This window comes from Tasmannia lanceolata, unplaced genomic scaffold (assembly GCF_043159265.1).
Source record: "Tasmannia lanceolata isolate RefF3 unplaced genomic scaffold, GAP_Taslan_0.1 ptg000011l, whole genome shotgun sequence".
Classification (NCBI taxonomy): domain Eukaryota; kingdom Viridiplantae; phylum Streptophyta; class Magnoliopsida; order Canellales; family Winteraceae; genus Tasmannia; species Tasmannia lanceolata.
Window position 1 is genome coordinate 1,113,286 of NW_027518688.1, and position 22,410 is coordinate 1,135,695.

Consider the following 22,410-nt stretch of genomic DNA (forward strand, 5'->3'; position numbering starts at 1 on the left):
TTGAGTTCTTGAAGCTGCTGGAGAATCAAGGTAAGAGTATCGGTAATAGCAGCAGGTGGAAGGCCATCTTGGTTGTCTGCCATTGGTGAGGATGAGAAAGAAGGAGACGTTGGGGTTCTCAGAGAGGGTGGCGGAGAGACAGAATTCCTCTCCAATCGTGAAGAGACCCGAACCCAAGGAGCAGTGGGGTTAGCTATGGTGTTTACTCTCCTGAAATATTTGAAAGACATATTTTAAAATAAAAAAGAAGTAGACAATGATGCACGCATAGACCAAGATAATGAGAGAGAAAGATGAACTTTATTGATCAATCATTAAAGCTTGAGTACAGGGTTCATTCTTTCAAAGATAAACGGATAAGATTAAACATGGAACTAAGCATTCTTTTTAGACTTCTTCTTTCGACGACAATCTTGCTCAGCTGACTCTTTTAGAGGTTTGATGATCCTGACATCCCAAGCAGATGAAACAGCTTTGACAATCTTGGGCTTGAGATCCTCAGGCGGATAGAAATGACGAAGGGGAGGCACAATAGATTGCTCCCTTCCATACTGACGCAGGATCCTGGCAGGAACATAAAAGGAAGTCTTTTCGAGGCCAAGAAGGCGAACATAGTTAGCTTCTCCAGTGTTGAAGACGGCTTCTTGGATTCCAGGAATTTGCCAATAAATCTGATCTTGTTGGCGACAATTTAACCATTCAACCCAATCGCTTTTATGATCAAAGGAAATATCATGACGCCATTCACTGAAGGTGTATAACGTATGATCGAAATGCATAGGAGCTGCAATTTTTAGCTTGTGGCATAACCACACCTGAAGTAATGCAGGACATCCTGAGAAAGAACCAACGAAGGAGCGAACATAAGAGCCTGGACCTGAGCCGGCACGAAGACGAGCCATATCATCCAATCCATTGAAGGTTTCTGCAAGCACAGTAGGAATTGGATTGGCGCTATGATCCATTTGATCAACGAGGTCCAAAAGAACAGCTGACGCAAAGCGAGAAGGCTGGATAGTGAGGAACCTAGCAAATGAGCAGAATCTCAGAACACGACGTCGGGCTTTTTGAATATCAACAGCACCAATGTGTCCCGCAGGAGGGTAAATGTCAATCAGTTGTTGCATGGACACTTCTTGGCCTTTTATGAAAGAGTCCATGGATTCATCTGGATTATTCATTAAGCGAAGGAACAAAGGACGATAGTCTGGAACACAGGATGGCTTTACTGGAAGGCCATCCACAGGATATTCCAATAAGCCACACCATTCTTTAAAGGTGGGACACCTTTCTTGGTTGCCAAAACGGAAGACATGATGATCGGGATCCCAACACTCTGATGCAGCATAGAGTAATCCCCAATCGAGCTTAATGGTTGCCACGTAGCCGAAGAGATTTTTCTCTTGTTCACTTTTAGCGTAGATATGGGATTCTCTTAATGTACCACGGATCCAATCAAGAATTGTACGAGTAGACATGGTGCCTGTAAGCCAAGAGAAGGGATACAAGAATGATCAAGATTACATGAACACGAGATTGGGATAAGTTCCTGCCAGTAAAAGAAAGTATGAATACATGATCGAATCACATGATGGAAGATTGACAGACGTACTATCAAGAGATGAGATGAGATAGCATAAGATTGCTTTCAACGGATAGATCATGAATGACTAATCCTATGAGATCTTTGGAAATGATGGGATTTATATCCTAACCCCAAAGGGAAAGTTTTTAATCTTCGCACATTTTAACAGTGTTACCTGAAGGCATCAACCCTAATCCTAATCTAACGGAGTGGAGAGAGAATCTCGACTCATGACTTTGTTCGTGTATCTAAGGACCGATCGTGACCATTGGAAGATGGACCACGGCCTAATCTAGACACCAATGGATAGGATATCCTAAACTAGGCTCACACACGTGACGCACATGTGACCGTATACTACATGCATGTGTGGGTTAATCTAGGGGTAAGGCCAAGAGTTCCCTTAGCGTGAATCCATGTTCGATATACTGTACCAGTGTCCGGCGTATCACTACGTGAACAAGAGATCCGTTTACGCACCATAAGGTGCTAGGCTAAGGGTGGAATGCTTCTCTAGCACAGAGGCACCAGGTGATGAAATCCCAGTCAACCATGCTAGATAACACTCCGGGTTCCTAAAATAGGACGTGTGTGCATGTGAGATGCAAGGGTTTAGATGCAAGTGATGTAAGTGTGTGCAATAAGTTCGCGCAATCTATGATGCCTTCAGGTTTTGTTAGATTAAGTTCGAGTAAAATGTGATGAGAAAATAAAACAAGACAAACTAATCTAACAAGTATAAAGTTTTTATGAGCCAGTTAAATTAAATTCAAATGAATTATCTTTTAAAATTTTAATGAAGCTAGGTGGTCCCCAGCAGAGTCGCCAAACTGTGGGACCCGATCCCGCGAGAGGGGTGGGGCGCGAGCCGCCATGCTCTCTCTCTTGGTCTCTCGTACCCACACGAATGGCGTGTGCATTTTATTATTGATTTTAATTCATCTTTTATGTGAACTTGGGATCACTAAGGCAATCCGAATTCCACACAAAAGAGACTGACAGAGTCGCCACCTAGATGTGGGATCTATGACCCATAATTAACCAGAAATCTAGACTTGCTACCTGGTTAGAAGAATGGAAGGTATGGGAAATCATCCACCACATGCACCATTCCTGCCCGATAATCGGTCTTTGATTCCAAAAGCTAACTCTTTTAAATTTATTTTAAATGGCTCATTCAACTCTCTGTTAATGTGCGAACTAAGTGACATGCATCCTAAAATCTAATTTCAATGTAGATCCTAAGTGTGTAACTTGATTTCTTTATTTGTTTGAATTCAATCTAAGTGAAAGTCCTCCTAAAATTCTAATTTAATGGAAAATCCTAAGTGATTTAATTAAGCATTTACAAGAAAATTAATATACAAAACACCACAATTTGTTGTGGAGCCGACTCGCGGTTGGTATGCCATCAAACATCCAAGCTGCCTACGTACCCAAGCCTCACTGGGATCAGACCTGACGTAGTTCGGTGCACCTAAGCTAAGCTACTTATGCCTAACTCAACTAAGACACCGACCTAGACGGGATTGACTGTTTCAACAGTTTTAAGAGAAGTTATTTAATTCAAGTTGAGGATTTTATTATCCTAGGATTTCATTTAGGATGCTATATGATTCTTATCTAAATGCAAGTTGTCCCTTAGACTAATGCAGGTTACCCTACATCCTAGTTTACTAGGCTTGTCCTATGGAAAGATTGGGTGACTAGTGTAACTAGACCTATGGCACGGTTGCTATCCACAGCGAACGTCCGTGATGAGGCTGGACTCCTAACTCTAGGACTCCCTAAAACCTAAGACTCCCTAAAACCTAGGACACGACCTGACACCAGTGTTCCTAAATTGGGCTCTAATGGTTCTTACGACGGAAACCATAATCCAATAGTTCCGAAAGATACGAGACACATCGACTCAAGTTCTTGAGGGTAATTAATTTCAGATTTCAAGGATTTTTGATTTCTGGACATTTAAGGAATACCAATGGTTCTAGGGTTCACCAATTTCGGCCTCGAATGGCATCCAAGGAAGGGAATCGTGCGCTCTTTCCTTGTGCAATTTAATACTTAGGTTATAGCATCTTATTGCCTGGCAAATCTCAGGATTTCCGTGGACAGTAACCTCGGAGCCAACAACATGCTATAGCTTAAATATTCAAGTTGTCAAAGATCGAGGGCAACGATTATGGATGCACTGGCCATTTTTTCAAGGAAATCTAAAGATCCTAAAATTTCTGTTGCAATGGATTGAGAAGTGAACGTGTGACAGAATTTTAAGGTCCTTTAGAAGCTTTATGGTGATTTTTAATTAATTTCAGTTTTTTAATGGATTTTATTAATTTTAAACCACATGAGTGATTTTACAAGTGAAATTGTTACAAACGAATTCGAAATGAATTGAAACTTCAGCAGCAACAAGACATGATGGGATGTAGCTTTTTAAAAGAGTTTTTCAGATTTTTACATTAAGCTCATATTTAATTTTGATTTAACAACAATAAGACCAGATTGCAAAAATAACACAGAAACTACTAGAAATAGAAATCTAAATTCATTGAAATTTCTACAGTAGAAAGATATAAGTAAACATAGCATGCTGTAAGATTTTCATGAATTTTAAAGACTATTCACTACCAGTTTTGGATTTTTCAACTTTAAGACCTGATTATGAACTTACACTACAACCAATAGGAAACAAGATCCAAATCAATTAAATATTTTACAGCAGTAATAAATATAAAATATAAGACTAGTGTAAAAATTTTGTGAATTTTAATAGTGATCTGATATCAGTAAAAATTCTCACAAAATCTGATAGTTTTCAAAGAAAGCATTAAATGATATATCAAACAGAATCCAAAAATTTTGACAAATTCATGGTAGAATGTATCAGTACCATACTATTTTCCCACGAAATTTCATTAATTGTGGAATCCATTTAGTATATAATTTATTTTTCTTCGTCGAAAAGATATTTTTGAAGAGTTTTCCATTTTTAAAACACGATTTTCGAGGAAATTACGACTCCGGAAAACGTCCTTTAATCTTGTTCTGATATGATGAACACAAGAAAATTTTAAAATTCCAAAAAGTAGATCATCCTGAGATGGCTATTTTTTCGAATTTTGTAATTTCTCAGCCATTATTTTAAATAAAATTCCACTCATCACTCAAATTTTCGAAATCCTTTGATTCAATGTCCGATCCAATCCGATGGTTATTTTAGTCTATTTAAATAGATCAGTGTATTAAATTTCGGGACGAATCGGAATTGAAACACTCATGTAGATCGTGATTTTGAGGACACACATATAATATTGAATTAAATTCAATTAAATGCTAAAAATCGTGCAAAAATACATTAAAAAATATCAAATAATCCTGGAAAAATCTGAGAATAGTGCACCTACATGTGATGGAGATTTTGGGTATCCTTTGAATAGGACAAGATTTGAAGGCGGGGATATGGAGGATTTCTCTAGTAGTTTTCTTTGAGTCTTCTTCCTCTTTTTTTCTCATTTTTTGAAAGAAGAGAGCATAGGTATTTATAGGTGAGGGATGAGCCAGGTTGCCATCTTTAGGGCCTAGAGGTGTAGGGTGGAGATTGAGTGATAGAAAAACGAAGGGGAAAGAATGGCCAAGATCAGATTTTTCTAAAATATTCTCCCTCTTCTTTGGCATCTTCCATTTAAGCCATGACTATGTTAAAAATGGCAGGCACTTATGCGGCCAGGATCAAGTGCTAAAGATTTAGGAACAATTCAAGGTCCAAGATGATGCCATTTGTCCTTGGAATCTTTGTAGATTTTGGAAGCAAATTTCAAGGCAAGGGAAATGTCCAATTTGGTTGCCTTTGTAGAGAATGGCAACGATTTGGATGGTTGCGATTAACTGCAATCTCCATGTGATCGAAAGAACGGGCGAGATCGGGTCTCCAAATATCCTGAAATCTTTGCAATGATATGGAATAAGATTGAGTGGTTAAGATCAATTTCGATCGAAAGAATGGACGAGAAGATGCCTCCAAATCTCCTAGAATCTTGTAAAAGATTTTTCAAATATTTTGAATGTAAAAATCAAAAAATGCGGTTTTCAGGAGATTTTGAAGTCCGATTTCGATAATTCTTTCGCCATTAAAATCGTTGATTTTTTCTCTTTCATTTAAGCCCAATGTTGCCATAGAAATATTATTTTCAGAATTTTTTGACAAATGCGAGCCGTCGGTTTTTAACAGCGAATCGTTTTTCCAACCGTTGATCAAATTGACGATTCGATTGATCCAACCAACTTAATCAATTTTTGATGAATGATCCTAACCTTTGAAATATGAATTTTGACAACAATTAAAGTACTGAAAGCACTGTTGTTGATAATTTGGTTAAATTATTTCGACGGCTCTCGTTCACCCACATTGATCCGTGATTTTTCACTAGGTTTTTGCTCAATTAAGTGACACAATGTTTAATCTGAATTTGAGATTAACCTTGATCGATTCTATTTTGACTAAATGATCACAAATTCTTAGTAAGGAAAGACACCCAGGTTAAGATCTGCCCTTGATCTAACGATTTACGGAAATCGGGTCTCGGAATGGAATCAGGTCCCGGGCTGTGAAGTGACCTTAGCTTATTTTGTCCCGATTCATGATCCGTAAAGTCAGATCGAGATATTAATGACCTAAAACATATAAATTCATGATAGAGGGGCTCTCACATGGATTTAACACACTAAATTCACCAATCAGGGTATTTTTCAATTTTTCGGATTTTATCATCTCACCAGGTACATCTCTTTATCATTTCGGTTTTCAGAAAATTTGAGGATGCATACTTTACCAATGAAATTCCACGGATCAATATATTAGGTTATTGTTGGTTAAAGTGTAGCAAAATGAGGGTATCTACAGTATGTTTTCTTCTTTATCTTGAGCGTTTATTCTCTTTTGATATATCCTTTGTGTGCTCTTACTCGTTTATTCACATACTTAGCTGTAGCATTTTCATGTCTTTATTACCTTGTTCATTCACATACTCAGCTGTAGCTCTTTATTGCTTTCGAATTTAGTATCTCCTAATCACATGCTTAGCTATAACTCTTCCACTGCTTTCCTGGTTATTATAGCTCATTATATATGCTATTACCTGCTTAGGTGTAGTGATGCATGTGATTGTTTACAGTTTTCAAGATGTGATGAGTTAGGATTAGATGAATGTATAGAGACTGGTAATAGGGTTATCATTTATTACATCGACATTAGTCTTCTTCGCCTCCCTGAGAGACGGTGGATTATAGTGTTCATTCTAATGACAAATGATACTGGTTCCAACTCTCTTTAGGCATGGATGTCAGATGTGATATGTGGAGATGGTGGCAAGGTTATCTGGTATTGGATCGACTCTAGTCTTCTCTGCCTCCCTGTGAGACGCAGGATTCTAGTGTTCATTCTAATGTCAGGTGACAATGACACTAATCCTCCATAAGACTTGGATGTTTTATTTTCTTTCGCCCATCTCCAGGACATGCATGCTTCGGTAGACGTGTTCTTGGGGATATTCGTTCCCATTTCACATGATTTTTGCCCAAAATTCTTTGAAAATAATAATAAATGGCATAAGAGACAGAGTGCGCTCGGGCAAGTTGGGTGCCTAACTGTGGTACCCTGATCCCGCGAGAGGGGTGTGGGGCGCGAGCCGCCGCTCTCTCTCTCTTGGTCTCTCGTATCCACGCGATTGGCGTGTGCATTTTATTATTGATTTGAATTAATCTTTCTTGTGAACTTGGGATCACTAAGGCAATCCGAATTCCACACGAAAGAGACTGACAGAGTCGCCACCTAGATGTGGGATCTAGGACCCGTAATTAACCAGAAATCTAGACTCGCTACCTGGTTACGAGAATGGAAGGTATGGGGAGTTATCCACCACATGCACCATTCTTGCCCGATAATCGGTCTTCGATTCCAAAAGCTAACTCTTTTAAATTTATTTTAAATGGCTCATTCAACTCTATGTTAATGTGCGAACTAAGTGACATGCATCCTATGATCTAATTTCAATGTGAATCCTAAATGTGTATCTTGATTTATTAATTTGTCTGGATTCAATCTAAGTGAAAGTTCTCCTAAAATTCTAATTTCATGGAAAGTCCTAAGTGATTTGATTAAGCATTTACAAGAAAATTAATATACAAAACACCACAATTTGTTTGTGGTGCCGACTCGCGGGTGGTATGCCATCAGACATCCAAGCTGCCTACGTACCCAAGCCTCACTGGGATCAGAGTCGACGTAGTTCGGTGCACCTAAGCTAAGTTACATATGCCTAACTCAACTAAGACACCGACCTAGACGGGATTGACTGTTTCAACAGTTTTAGGAGAAGTTATTTAATTCAAGTTGAAGATTTTATTATCTTAGGATTTCATCTAAGATGCTATATGATTCTCATCTAAATGCAAATGGTCCCTTAGACTAATGCAGGTTTGCCTTACATCCTAGTTTACTAGGCTTGTCCTAGGGAAAGATTGGGTGACTAGTGTAACTAGACCTATGGCACGGTTGCTATACATAGCAAGCGTCCGTGATGAGGCCGGACTCCTAACTCTAGGACTCTCTAAAACTTAGGACACGACACGACACCGGTGTTCCTAAATTGGGCTCTAAGGGTCCTTACGACGGAAACCATAATCCAATGGTTCCGAGAGACACGAGATGAATCGAGATGATGAATAGTGTGAGGGAATGGGAAAGATAGAGAAAGGTGCGACTGAACTTGGGAGTGCCAAATTGCCTACGTACCCCGTGATGGGGATCAAGCCACACGTAGTTCCACTGGGGAGGTTGCTTGGATTTTGGAAAACAGGTTTGGTATTTGGATCAGGAATCGGGTTTGTATTTGAGCATTGGACTTGAGATTCAAAAACATTGATATAGCAATGGGATTTTGGAATTGGGAATTTGCATCAAAGAATTGAGCATATTGGAATCATCAAGGGTTTGAATTTTCGGAATTCAAAGTGGGCGGGCTTATGAGATTCGGCCAAATGGATTCAGACATGCGACTCGGATTGTGTTGGGATATGACTTGGTTGGATTGGGTTAATGGTTAGGGTCAAGTGAGTCGGGTCTAAGTTAGGAGCAAACCCGAGACTAGCCATGGTCTAACTAGGAGGAAGCAGGGTACAAACCAGGGTGCGGACCAGGGTGCACCAGGGTGCGAACCAGCAGGGAACCAGGGTGCGAACCAGCAGGGAACCAGGGTGCGAACCAGCAGGGGAACCAGGGTGCAACCAGCAGGGAACCTGGGTGCAACCAGCAGCGAACCTGGGTGCAACCAGGGTCTAACCAGAGTGCGAACCAGCAGGGAACCAGGGTGCGAACCAATATCGAACCAGGGTGCGAACCAGTAGGGAACCAGGGTGCAACCAGCAGGGAAGCAGGGTGCGAACCAGTAGGGAACCAGGGTGCGAACCAGTAGGGAACCAGGGTGCAACCAGCAGGGAACCAGGGTGCGAATCAGTAGGAAACCAGGGTGCAACCAGCATCGAACCTGGGTGCAACCAGCAGCGAACCTGGGTGCAACCAGGGTCTAACCAGAGGCTAACCAGGGGGAAAACAGACCCTACATGCTTCCTAACATGGTTTTTCTTTTAAAGTAAAAGATATGCATGAAAACAGACCCTACATAGAATTGAAATAAATGCCTACCTCTTTGGAAACCCACTTTGTGTTTGATTTTTCTTTGATGGTAATTCCTTGAAGATGATTCCTTGCTTGATAATGACTGCTTTTGATATATATCACCCAACGTATAAAATCACCCGATCCGGCAAGGATGGCCGAACCCTTGAAGAGATGAGGGAGAGGGATGAATTTTCTAAGAGAGGGGTTCTTTTTCTTCTTTTTCTTGGATGGTGGGATGAGAGGGTATTTATAGGAGAATGGGATAGGAGGTTAGGTGAGGTTAGGTGAGGTTAGGTAAGGTTAGGTGAGGTTAGGTGGTTAGGTGAGGTTAGGTGAGGTTAGGTGAGGTTTGGATGGTTAGGATGAGAGGAGAGGTTAGGTGAGGTTAGGTGAGGTTTGGATGGTTAGGATGAGAGGAGAGGTTAGGTGGTTTTGGATGGTTAGACCCAGGTCAAGATCTGCCATTGATCTAACGATTTACGGAAATCGGGTCTCGGAATGGAATCAGGGTTCGGGCTATGAAGTGACCCTATCTTATTTTGTCCCGATTGATGATCCGTAAAGTCAGATCAAGATATTAATGACCTAAAACATATATTAGGTTATTGTTGGTTAAAGTAAAGCAAAATGTGGGTGTCTACAGATGCCCCTCTTTGGTAGAGACGACGTAGTCATCGAATACCAAAGTTAAAATGACAGAACCATTTTGCGTAACTTTAATCGACAAAGGAACCCCCTAAACACAATGCAACCTAATATAATGCAAGACCTTAGATGAAATCCTAGAATTGGAATGCAATAAAACAAACCCGCTGCGGTGCCGCTGGCAACGAGAGAAATGGGATACCATTTTCAAATGGATTTTCGGAGGGAAAGGAATATCGCTTTTGAACAGCTTCAGAGGAAATGAGACGTCATTTTCAAATGGTCTCAGAGAGAATAATGGATGACTTTTGAAAGATTCTTAATGAAAATGCAGCATCATTTTTGAATGGGCTTGGGCAAGATAAAATACCGTATTTATACGGATTCCAAGGAAATGAGACATCATAGTTGTATGATGTTCAAAGGGTATAAGAGATCATTGTTGTATGGACTTGAAGAGAATGAAATACCGTATTTGTACGGATTCCAAGGAAATGAGACATCATAGTTGTATGATGTTCAAAGGGGATAAGAGATCAAAGTTGTATGGACTCGAAGAGAATGAAATACCGTATTTGTACGGATTCCAAGGAAATGAGACATCATAGTTGTATGATGTTCAAAGAGGATAAGAGACCATAGTTGTATGGACTTGAAGAGAATGAAATACCGTATTTGTACGGATTCCAAGGAAATGAGACATCATAGTTGTATGATGTTCAAAGGGGATAAGAGACCATAGTTGTATGGACTCGAAGAGAATGAAATACCGTATTTGTACGGATTCCAAGGAAATGAGACATCATAGTTGTATGATGTTCAAAGTGTATAAGAGATCATTGTTGTATGGACTTGAAGAGAATGAAATACCGTATTTGTACGGATTCCAAGGAAATGAGACATCATAGTTGTATGATGTTCAAAGAAGATAAGAGACCATAGTTGTATGGACTTGAAGAGAATGAAATACCGTATTTGTACGGATTCCAAGGAAATGAGACATCATAGTTGTATGATGTTCAAAGGGGATAAGAGACCATAGTTGTATGGACTCGAAGAGAATGAAATACCGTATTTGTACGGATTCCAAGGAAATGAGACATCATAGTTGTATGATGTTCAAAGGGTATAAGAGACCATAGTTGTATGGACTCGAAGAGAATGAAATACCGTATTTGTAAGGATTCCAAGGAAATGAGACATCATAGTTGTATGATGTTCAAAGGGGATAAGAGACCATAGTTGTATGGACTCGAAGAGAATGAAATACCGTATTTGTACGGATTCCAAGGAAATGAGACATCATAGATGTATGATGTTCAAAGAGGATAAGAGACCATAGTTGTATGGACTCGAAGAAAAGAGGCACCGTTCACAAACGGGCTCAAGGAGAAGACAAGACCATTCACAAATGGACTCGAGAAATGAGGCACCATTCACAAACGGGCTCAAGGAGGACGATACCATTCACAAATGGATTCGAGAAAAGAGGCGCCATTCACAAATGGGCTCAAGGATAAGACAAGACCATTCACAAATGGACTCGAGAAATGAGGCACCATTCACAAACGGGCTCAAGGAGAAGACGAGACCATTCACAAATGGATTCGAGAAATGAGGCACCGTTCACAAACGGGCTCAAGGAGAAGACAAGACCATTCACAAATGGACTCGAGAAATGAGGCACCGTTCACAAACGGGCTCAAAGAGGACACGAGACCATTCACAAATGGACTCAGAAAATGAGGCACCGTTCACAAACGGGCTCAAGGAGAAGATGAGACCATTCACAAATGGACTCAGAGAATGAGACACCGTTCACAAACGGGTTCAAGGAGAAGACGAGACCATTCACAAATGGACTTGAGAAATGAGGCCCCGTTCACAAACGGGCTCGAAGAATTTAGAGATTTTTTATGAACTTGAATTTGACGTAGGATTGGATTTTTTTTATTTTTTTTTTTAATTAAGGATTTGGATTTGATAAATTTTTTTATTTTTGGAAAATGAGGTACCGTCCGCAAACGGGCTCAAGGAGAAGATGAGACCATTCACAAATGGCCTCGAGAACAGAGGCACCGTTCACAAACGGGCTCAAAGAGGACATTAGAGCATTCACAAATGGACTCAGAGAATGAGAAACCTGTTCACAAACGGGTTCAAGGAGAAGACGAGACCATTCACAAATGGACTTGAGAAATGAGGCCCCGTTCACAAACGGGCTCGAAGAATTTAGAGATTTTTTATGAACTTGAATTTGACGTAGGATTGGATTTTTTTTATTTTTTTATTTTTTAATTAAGGATTTGGATTTGATAAATTTTTTTATTTTTGGAAAATGAGGTACCGTCCGCAAACGGGCTCAAGGAGAAGATGAGACCATTCACAAATGGCCTCGAGAACAGAGGCACCGTTCACAAACGGGCTCAAAGAGGACATTAGAGCATTCACAAATGGACTCAGAGAATGAGAAACCTGTTCACAAACGGGTTCAAGGAGAAGACGAGACCATTCACAAATGGACTCGAGAAATGAGGCACCTTTCACAAAAGGGCTCAAAGAGGACATGAGATTTTTCATGAACTTGAATTTGACGTAAGATTGGATTTGTTTGAATCGGGGATTGGATTTGATGAATTTTGGATTTTTTTTTTATTTTTTTTTTTTTGAACTCAATGAAATCGGGGACATTATAGATCGTGCCCAGTAAAGATATTGGAAACCAAGACTTTGACGAATGATGAGACGACCAACCTTATGAACGAAGAACCATTAGTAACAAGAATGGATTAGGAACACTTTTATGAAACTTCAACAAGATTTTTCTCAATGAGACTGTTGGTCTTGTCTTCTGGGGATTTTGATAACTGAAACCTTGAACAAGATACTTGAAATTGGTAATTTAGAACAACGGCTCTCTAACATGGAAAAGCGGGATCTGTTTTTTGACAGGTGCTTAGATGAACATTTCTTGACCAGGATAGTATTTAACTAACCGGAAGGAAATTCTGAATTTTAATGGTTCATCTTTCTGAGAAATTGGCTCAACCACCATTGCATCTGGGGCTCTTCCAAGCTTAAGGTGCCTTCCTGGGGTATGATCTTTTTACGGAAGCTGGGCTTTCTGATGTTTCTACTTCTGAACTCTTCTGAGTTGATCTTCTTTGAAATGTAGCTGTTTGACTAGATCTCGAACCCTTTCAGGTATAATTGCAGGGAGCTGCCTAGGCCGGGCCTCCTTCACCAAGACAGTTACATCATTTGGACATAAGAACGATGATTGACTCTTTCTAAAGAGAAAACTTAGATGAAAGGCACTACTCAAAGGATTGAGCAGCCCTGAAGGAGTGAGCTTAGAATAACAAAGATTGACTGACTATACTGACAAACACAGTGATGCTTCTGACTTAGTTAACGTTTTATTTGGTAAGTCTATCCTTTCGAGGAATGCTTCTTTTTTTTTCTTTTTTTTTCTTTTTTTTTTTTTGAAATCGTAAACATTAGACTTCTTCCTTGAAACAGTAATGCCTCAAGAATTTAATTACGACTCTTAAGATTGCTTAGCTTCAGTGCCCCCAGTTTTGAGGATATCACTTGAATTTGCTTGAACTTCAGTTGATCTTCAGTCATGATACCGGCTGTAGCCTTCTTATACTGATTCTCTTACCATGACCAAGTCACCTCTTCAGGGTTTTTGACTTGGCGGACCGTGCTAGCCTTAACTTTTGCCTGAACCACCTTTCTAGGTTTTCTATCCAGCAGGCTATCCCCTTAGCTTTTGCCTAAGCCGCCCTTTCGGGTTTTCAACTTAGCAGGGGAATGATCTTAAATTTTGCCTAGACCGCCCTTTCAGGTTTTCAGTCTAGCAGATCTTCAAACTCCGTTCTTTTTCTTATTCATCATCATTTCATTTTTTTATTGTGTCTCGGGACCTAGCTCATTAGTTCTGAACACCAGAAGGACTTTTATAGGTAGGATAGGGCTTTTCAAAGAATGGCTTAAGGCTCAACAAAGATTTCGACCGAACCTGTGAACAGGTTGCCTACATATCCCAAGGTAGGAATCAGGTCGTGTGTAGTTCAGGGCGAATGCCCCTAGTTTGAAGATAAATTGTTTGAAGGTTAATTGATTTTTTTCCTTTTTTCTTTTCTTTCTGGAATAATTAACTTCTCTTCTTTTGAAACTTGTTCCTCTTTTTTTTTTCTTTTTTTTTGAAAGGATTGAATTTCTTTTCCTTTTTTTTTTCTTTTTTTTTGAATCGACCGAACTCGGTTTAACCGAGCTGCCTACGTACCCCAGTGTAGGGATCAGGTCTCGCGTAGTTCGGGGGAATGCCCCAAGTTTGATGGGTTTTCAAGAAAATTTGATTTAGGCTCGAAGGGTTTGCAAATCGGTATTCTTTTGACATTGGGTTTTGATTTTGGGATTTAATCGGCCAAAGGAGGCCTTTCGATGTTCAGATTGGGAATCGATCTAGGTTACTAGAGTCTGTCTGGTACTGATTATTTATTTCTTTTTTTTCTCTTTTTTTTTTTTTTTTTTTTCACGGAGTTTGACGGCATTTCCAGGTAAGATAATGGATTTTCTTCTTTCAAGATTCTAATGCGTGCTTTCGGCTTTCATAGAGCGAAACTTGTTCCTTGACATCCTCCATCTATGGATTTGTAACTCTTGATATCTGATGACCACTTTTCAATACTTGCTCTTGAACTTCTTATCTTGAATTTGTTGGCTTCATGTTATGAATTTGAGAACCAAGGTCATTGATTGGAAATATGAAAGTTATTTCCACTCTATGCCCCTTGCATAGCATATGATATTCACTTCATTCTTTCTTGAACCTTCTATCTGGGTCTTTCTCTTGACATTAATGGTAACGCTTACGGGACCATCTTTTTATCCTCAAAACGGGTTTACCAATTCTTCACACTCTTCAGAGGGTAATGTATTTTCAATCGGCATTTATTGGATCAAGGTTTCAGTGCCAGTGTTTACCAGTTCAATTTCATCTTTGAAAGGCTGAGATTGGCGCTCCTCCTCTTGTTCAAGTAATCGCTGTGACTCAAGTGGAGTTTCGTCAATTTTGTCCTCATTTGAAGAGGGAGTCTTATTTTAAGATCAGAAGCACACTTAAGAACAGACACAAGTGAACTTTTTGGAACTGACTGAAATTTTATTTAAAGAAAAGCTATTACATCAGACGACCTATCCTGAACATGCTCAGGATTCACAACTCTAAATAAGAAAGGGAAACAGAAGATAACTTGCCTGGACTAGGCATTGACCTTTAACTGTAAGACCGGACTCAACAATTATACTGACCATGATGACTGACTCAACATAAAATAGTAAGTGACTAAAACTTTAACTGCTGCAACTGTTTGGCGTTGAAGGCTCGGCGAAGGCTGGTTCGTTCTGAACATCATCATGGCTGATACTTTCAATTTTGGACAATGATGACTGATTCGCATAGGGGAATGCCCCTAGCTCAAGGATTCTGAGAGTGAACTCTGAAGGACTTAGCAAAATAATCTTGAAAAGGTAGCCCCTAGAGGAGGAAGAGACCAGGGGTACAAGCAAGATTGGATTATCTGGACCAGGCATGATCAGATCATGAGAATGCATAATAGAAAGATTGTGAGATTCTGCATCTGCCAGTTAGGGGATGGCATGAAGATACGATCGAATCGTATGACAGAAGAACGAAAGACGCACGATCAAAAGATTAGATGAGATAGCATAAGATTGCTTTCAACGGATAGATCATGAATGACTAATCCTATGAGATTTTTGGAAATGATGGGATTTATATCCTAACCCAAAGGGAAAGTTTTTAATCTTCACACATTTTAACAGTGTTACCTGAAGGCATCAACCCTAATCCTAATCTAGCGGAGTGGAGAGAGGATCTCGACTCATGACTTTGTTCGTGTATCTAAGGACCGATCGTAGCCATTGGAAGATGGACCACGGCCTAATCTAGACACAAATGGGTAGGATATCCTAAACTAGGCTCACACACGTGATGCACATGTGTTCGTATACTACATGCATGTGTGGGTTAATCTAGGGGTAAGGCCAAGAGTTCCCTTAGCGCGAATCCCTGTTCGATATACTGTACCAGTGTCCGGCGTATCAGTACGTGAACAAGAGATCCGTTTACGTACCATAAAGGTACTAGGCTAAGGGTGGAATGCTTCTCTAGAACAGAGGCACCAGGTGATGAAATCCCAGTCAACCATGCTAGATAACACTCCGGGTTCCTAAAATAGGATGTGTGTGCACGTGAGACGCATGGTTTAGATGCAAGTGATGTAAGTGTGTGCAATATGTTTGCGCAATCTATGATGCCTTCAGGTTTTGTTAAATTAAGTTTGAGTAAAATGTGATGAGAAAATAAAACAAGACAAACTAATCTAACAAGTATAGAGTTTTTATGAGCCATTTAAAATTAAATTCAAATGAATTATCTTTTGAAGTTTTAATGAAGTTAGGTGATCCCCAGCAGAGTCGCCAGACTGTGGGACATGATCCAGCGAGAGGGGGTGGGGCGCGAGCCGCCGCGCTCTCTCTCTTGGTCTCCCGTATCCACGCGATTGGCGTGTGCATTTAATTATTGATTTGAATTCGTCTTTCATGTGAACTTGGGATCACTAAGGCAATCCGAATTCCACACGAAAGAGACTGACAGAGTCGCCACCTAGATGTGGGATCTAGGACCCGAAATTAACCAGAAATCTAGACTTGCTACCTGGTTACGAGAATGGAAGGTATGGGGAGTTATCCGCCACATGCACCATTCCTGCCCGATAATCGGTCTTCGATTCCAAAAGCTAACTCTTTTAAATTTATTTTAAATGGCTCATTCAACTCTATGTTAATGTGCGAACTAAGTGACATGCATCCTATGATCTAATTTCAATGTGAATCCTAAATGTGTATCTTGATTTATTAATTTGTCTGGATTCAATCTAAGTGAAAGTTCTCATAGAATTCTAATTTCATGGAAAGCCCTAAATGATTTGATTAAGCATTTACAAGAAAATTAATATACAAAACACCACAATTTGTTGTGGTGCCGACTCGCGGATGGTATGTCATCAGACATCCAAGCTGCCTACGTACCCAAGCCTCACTGGGATCAGAGTCGACGTAGTTCGGTGCACCTAAGCTAAGCTGCTTATGCCTAACTCAACTAGGACATCGACCTAGACGGGATTGACTGTTTCAACAGTTTTAGGAGAAGTTATTTAATTCAAGTTGAGGATTTTATTATCTTAGGATTTCATCTAAGATGCTATATGATTCTCATCTAAATGCAAATGGTCCCTTAGACTAATGCAGGTTTGCCTACATCCTAGTTTACTAGGCTTGTCCTAGGGAAAGATCGGGTGACTAGTGTAACTAGACCTATGGCACGGTTGCTATACATAGCAAGCGTCCGTGATGAGGCTGGACTCATAACTCTAGGACTCCCTAAAACTTAGGACACGACACGACACCAGTGTTCCTAAATTGGACTCTCAGGGTTCCTAAAGGAATTTTGAATCCACCGGCTCTTAGGAATCTCGAATTCTTTTGGGTTTGTGGAAACTTTTAGAGTTTTCTTGAAGCTTTTATTATCTGAAGGTATTTAATGTGTTTGGTAACTTTTAAAGTTGTTTATTTACAAGGTTTTAGTTTCACTTGAGATTTTTAGTGGTCTTTTGCTTAATGGCTTTTAACGGATTTAGAGCAATGGTTTTTTACATGGGTAAAGTTTAGATTTGTGACTTTAAGGTTAGGTATATTTTAAATTAATGTCTTTTAATTTTGGTTTAGAGAATGATATTAACACAAAAATGTTTGACAATTGCACAAATTCGACAAAACCTTAACCATTTAAAGATTTAGCAAATCCAGCCCACTAAAACTGTCATAACTCTTTAACCACTTGGCCAAATCTAACATACGAATATGCGTTGGAAAGATATTTTAAAGGGCTTCAACTTTGTAGTTTACCATTTTCTATGAATCTGTGGTTTCGAGGTTCGAAATAGGGTCACAAGACGGGCAGCCAGCACTATGGCGGGAATGATATTGGCACTACCACGTTTTTCCCTATTATTTGTAACAACTCCTGTTGTCGTTGTTGTGATTAATGGGTTATCAAAAGGGTGTGGGCTGTGAATATCAATTAGAAATGAGGGCTACTATTATTAATTTGGAATGGGGCTACGAATATCAATTTGGAATGATGGTTGTTATTATTAATTTGGGATGAGGATGTTATTATTAATTTGGAAAGGGGTTGCGAATATCAATTTGGAATGAGGGCTGTTATTATTAATTTGGAATGGGGTTGTGAATATCAATTTGGAATGAGGGCTGTTATTATTAATTTGGAATGGGGCTGCGAATATCAATTTGGAATGAAGGCTGTTATTATTAATTTGGAATGGGGCTGCGAATATCAATTTGTGAAGTGGATGTAGGCTATATTTGTTAGCGCTGCACAAGTTGGTTCTAAGATTGAGTGGGTTTTGCAAAATTGGGTTCTTAGTTGCAAAATTAGGTTCTTGGGCTATGAAAATGGGTTTTTAAATTGAGTTTTGGACTGTGTTGTGGTTGCAAAATTGGGTTTCGAATTATTGATTTTTGCCCATGAGGAACCGAAAATCCCATGAGCCTAAGATTCAAATTCCAACCTAAAGGATTACCTAATTAGGTTTTATAATTAAATCTAATCAAAGCATGCAAAATAAAATTCATAAGATATAAATCAAAGTTAAAAGAACACAAAGAATATATATAAGTCTGGTCAAGGCAATCCTAGAATTAAAGGGGCGAAAGAAAATCATAGCGCACCTTTTTAAATGAAGAACACGACCGAGCTTAAGAGATCCTACCACAAAAATGTATTGAGAGATGGTAAGAGGAGGCGGCTGGAAGAGAGTTATCCGAGAGGGAAGAGCTGAATTTCGTGTGATGGAACCCAGAGAAGGTTGCTAATTTTGTGAGATGGAGAGGCCGAGCGATCTCCCCGGCTGAGAGGGAGAGAGCCTGCTGTTGAGGAGCGGAGGTTGCCGTTGAGGAGGTGGGTATAGGTATAGCATGGATGCATGGGACGATGGGGTGTCAAGATCATGAGAAGGAAAATGAAGAAGAGTAACTGAGGGAGAGAGAGATAGAGAATCTTGTTCCCCACCGATCAGAGAGAGATCTCTCTTCTTCAACTTCGTCCCCTGTTATACGCCTCCTCCCCCTGTTTAGCAACCCACGATTGCCCTTTTATTGAATCCAATTGACAATAAAAAATGATACCCACCTACCCCCCCCCAAATGGTAGACAAGTTTTGAGAAAACGTATAATATTCTTGGTCAACAAAGAGGCACATTATAAAATTGATTTCCAATCTCTTACCCTCCTTCTTTGAAAAATAAAAATATATTTGGCATCCTTGCAAACGTGTAATATTCTTGGTCAACAAAGAGGCACATTATAAAATTGATTTCCAATCTCTTACCCTCCTTCTTTGAAAAATAAAATATATTTGGCATCCTTGCAAACGTGTAATATTCTTGGTCAACAAAGAGGCACGTTATAAAATTGATTTCCAACCTTTTGAATAAACCGAATCTCCTCTTCCTCTTTTATTTGTATTGGGCCCTACTTCGAATTCCCAAAAACACATATCCTTCTGCCGAATTACATTTCTAAAAAAAAATTGGTTTCTTCAAAATATTGCGGGTCCCACTTCGGGTGAATTATTCTTGAATTGCAATACTTACATTCAAATCCCCTCCATGAAATGATCCAATCCATCCACTTGATGCAACATAATGTAAATTAGTTGTGCTCCATAATGATCTCCATGGGCAAATCCGATCCAGCAAATGCCGAGTTAGATGTGAATTGGTTGCGCCCCCTAACTCATCTCCTTATAATAATCGAGAACTTCCCATTAATGGATCCCAAAGCAAATTGGCCGTGCCCCCCTTAAACCTTTTCCATCAAATGATCCAAACCGGGCTGCCATGTCCGTTGGCTGAAATACACTATGTGCGTTATGAAAACAACGCAGTTCACACTTGCTTGATCAAAAATCTAATCGAAATGTTCAATGCACAGTCACCCAGTAGATCCAAATTCTCTCCTGCTCGGATTCTCGTGAATAACCATTCTCAACCCTTAGCGGAAAAATGCGAAATGCGACAGAAATGATAAAAAAATTGAGAAAACGCGAGAAACGGACACGGAAATAGAAAAGGGTAGAAAACTGATAGCAAAACACTAACTTTGTTGTTGATTAAAGCGGAGCAAAATGGGGTGTCTACAGATGCCCCTCTTTGGTAGAGACGACGTAGTCATCAAATACCAAAGTCAAAATGACAGAACCATTTTGTGTAGCTTTAATCGACAAATGACTCCCTAAACACCATGCAACCTAATATAATGCAAGACCCTAGATGAAATCCTAGAACTTGAACATATATCAAAAATCTTTTATTCTAAACCACTGGAGGACTCGATTATCGGAGGATTAGAGGATTAAGGACTTGAGAACTGGAGAACTGAATAATCGTACAACGGGTGGACCGGAGAATTGGAAGACTAGATGACTTGGAACTGGAGAATTGAAGATTGGATGAACTGAAGAATTGAAAAACTAGAGAAGTAGAAAATTTAGGGACTGGATATTTACAGAGCTAAAAATTTGGAGAACTGGATGATTAAGAGACTCAATAGTCAGATAACCGGAGAATCAAAGAACTGAGAAGTTAAGGAGCCAGTTCACTGGGATTGTAGAACTTGATTACTGGAAAACTGGAGAGTCAAAACTTGATAATTGGTGAACTGGGGATTAGATTAGATTGACATTTTGATTGATTCAATTGGGATTGGAATTTGATCACTGGATGTTAGGACTGGAAACTGGAGACTGGAATCTTAATCTAAACATCGGGAACCGGAACTCTAGAACGAAGGCATACCGGATACTAGAATTAGAGTACTGAAACACTGGATTTTCGGACACTGGAACTGGATGTTGGAATTGGAGTGCCGAAATACTGGGAACGGGAATACAAGTACTGGAAAATGGAACACTGGAATATTGGTGATAGAGATACTGGACACTAGAACTATGATACTGGAATATTGGATACTGGAACTGGAGACTAGAACTAGCATAGTGACACACTGGAATACTGGAATTGAAACTGGATACAGGATGCTGGAATTGGAATACTGAAATTGAAACTGAATACTGGACGTTGGAACTGGAATACTGGAATTGAAACTGAATAATGGACATTGGAACTGGAATACTAGAATACTGGATACTGAAACTGGAATATTGGAATATTTGATATTGAAACTGGAATATTGGAATACTGGAATACTGGATACTGGAATATTGGGATACTGGATACTGGATACTGGAACTGGAATATTGGAATACTGGATATTGAAATTGGAACTGGAATACTGGATACTGGAACTAGAACTGGAATACTGGATACTGGAACTGGAAAATCAGGAATTGGTAATTGATGAACTAGTAAACTGGTTTTTTACACAAGTTTATTCACATTTTGAATTGTTTACTGGGGATGAACAAGAAAGTCTCACAGGGCTTGAAATTTCTTAAATTAAGATCTTCTTTACTGGGGATATAAATTGGGACCTTGGAATATTCGGACACTGGTACAGAGGATTCTTCTTTTGACAAGCATTCAGACAAATATTCAACTGACTGGAAGGAGATTCTGATTTTTAATGGTTCATCTTTATGAGAAACTGGCTCAACCACCATTGCATCTAAGGCTCTTCCAAGCTCAAGGTGCTTTTCTAGGGTATGATCTTCTTATGGGAACTGGTTTTTCGGATTTTTCTGCTTCTGGATTCTTCTGGAACTGACTTTGCTTAGACTGAATTTCTTTTAACTCCTGAAATCCTTGCCTGCAGATTAACTTAGCTCTGGAACAATTGCAGGGGGTTAGCTATGCCAGGCATCTTTTACCGAGACAGCTGCAACATTTGACTAACTGGACAATGATCGACTCTACTAAAAAAGGGAAGATGGTAAAAGACACTATTAGATGAACGGGAAGTTTCTGAAAGAATGAGCTAAAACGAACAGGAATGGACTGACTGGATTGATACACAGTGATGCTCCTGACTTAGTTATCGTTTTGTTTGGTAAGTCTAGCCCTTCAAAGAGTAGTTTCTCAATTGATAAGCACTGAATTTTTTTTAAACAATAATGCTCTTAGAATTTGATTACCACTCCTAGGATTGATTGGTTTCAATGCCCCCAAGTTTCTTGGATGACATTTAAGCTTGCTCGAACTTCTTTCTCTTCTTCAATCTTGATACCGGCTGTAACTTTCTTATGATGATTCTCTTACCGTGACCAAGTCACCTCTTCAGGGTTTTTAACTTGGCGGACCGTGTTAGCCTTAACTTTTGCCTGAACAACCTTTCTAGGTTTTCGATCCAGCAGGCTATCCCCTTAGC

At 39.6% G+C, this 22,410-nt stretch overlaps 1 protein-coding gene across 1 annotated transcript; it reads right to left on the bottom strand.

Annotated features, from left to right (window-relative positions):
• Positions 1-217: 217 nt before the first annotated feature.
• LOC143886361 (uncharacterized) lies at positions 218-10,444 on the bottom strand. The gene is made up of 2 exons (XM_077390299.1): positions 9,288-10,444; positions 218-1,483 (listed from the first exon to the last, which is right to left on the bottom strand). The coding sequence occupies exon 2, from the start codon at positions 1,476-1,478 to the stop codon at positions 375-377; it is 1,104 nt and encodes a 367-aa protein (XP_077246414.1). The 5' UTR covers positions 1,479-1,483; positions 9,288-10,444; the 3' UTR covers positions 218-374.
• Positions 10,445-22,410: the final 11,966 nt, after the last annotated feature.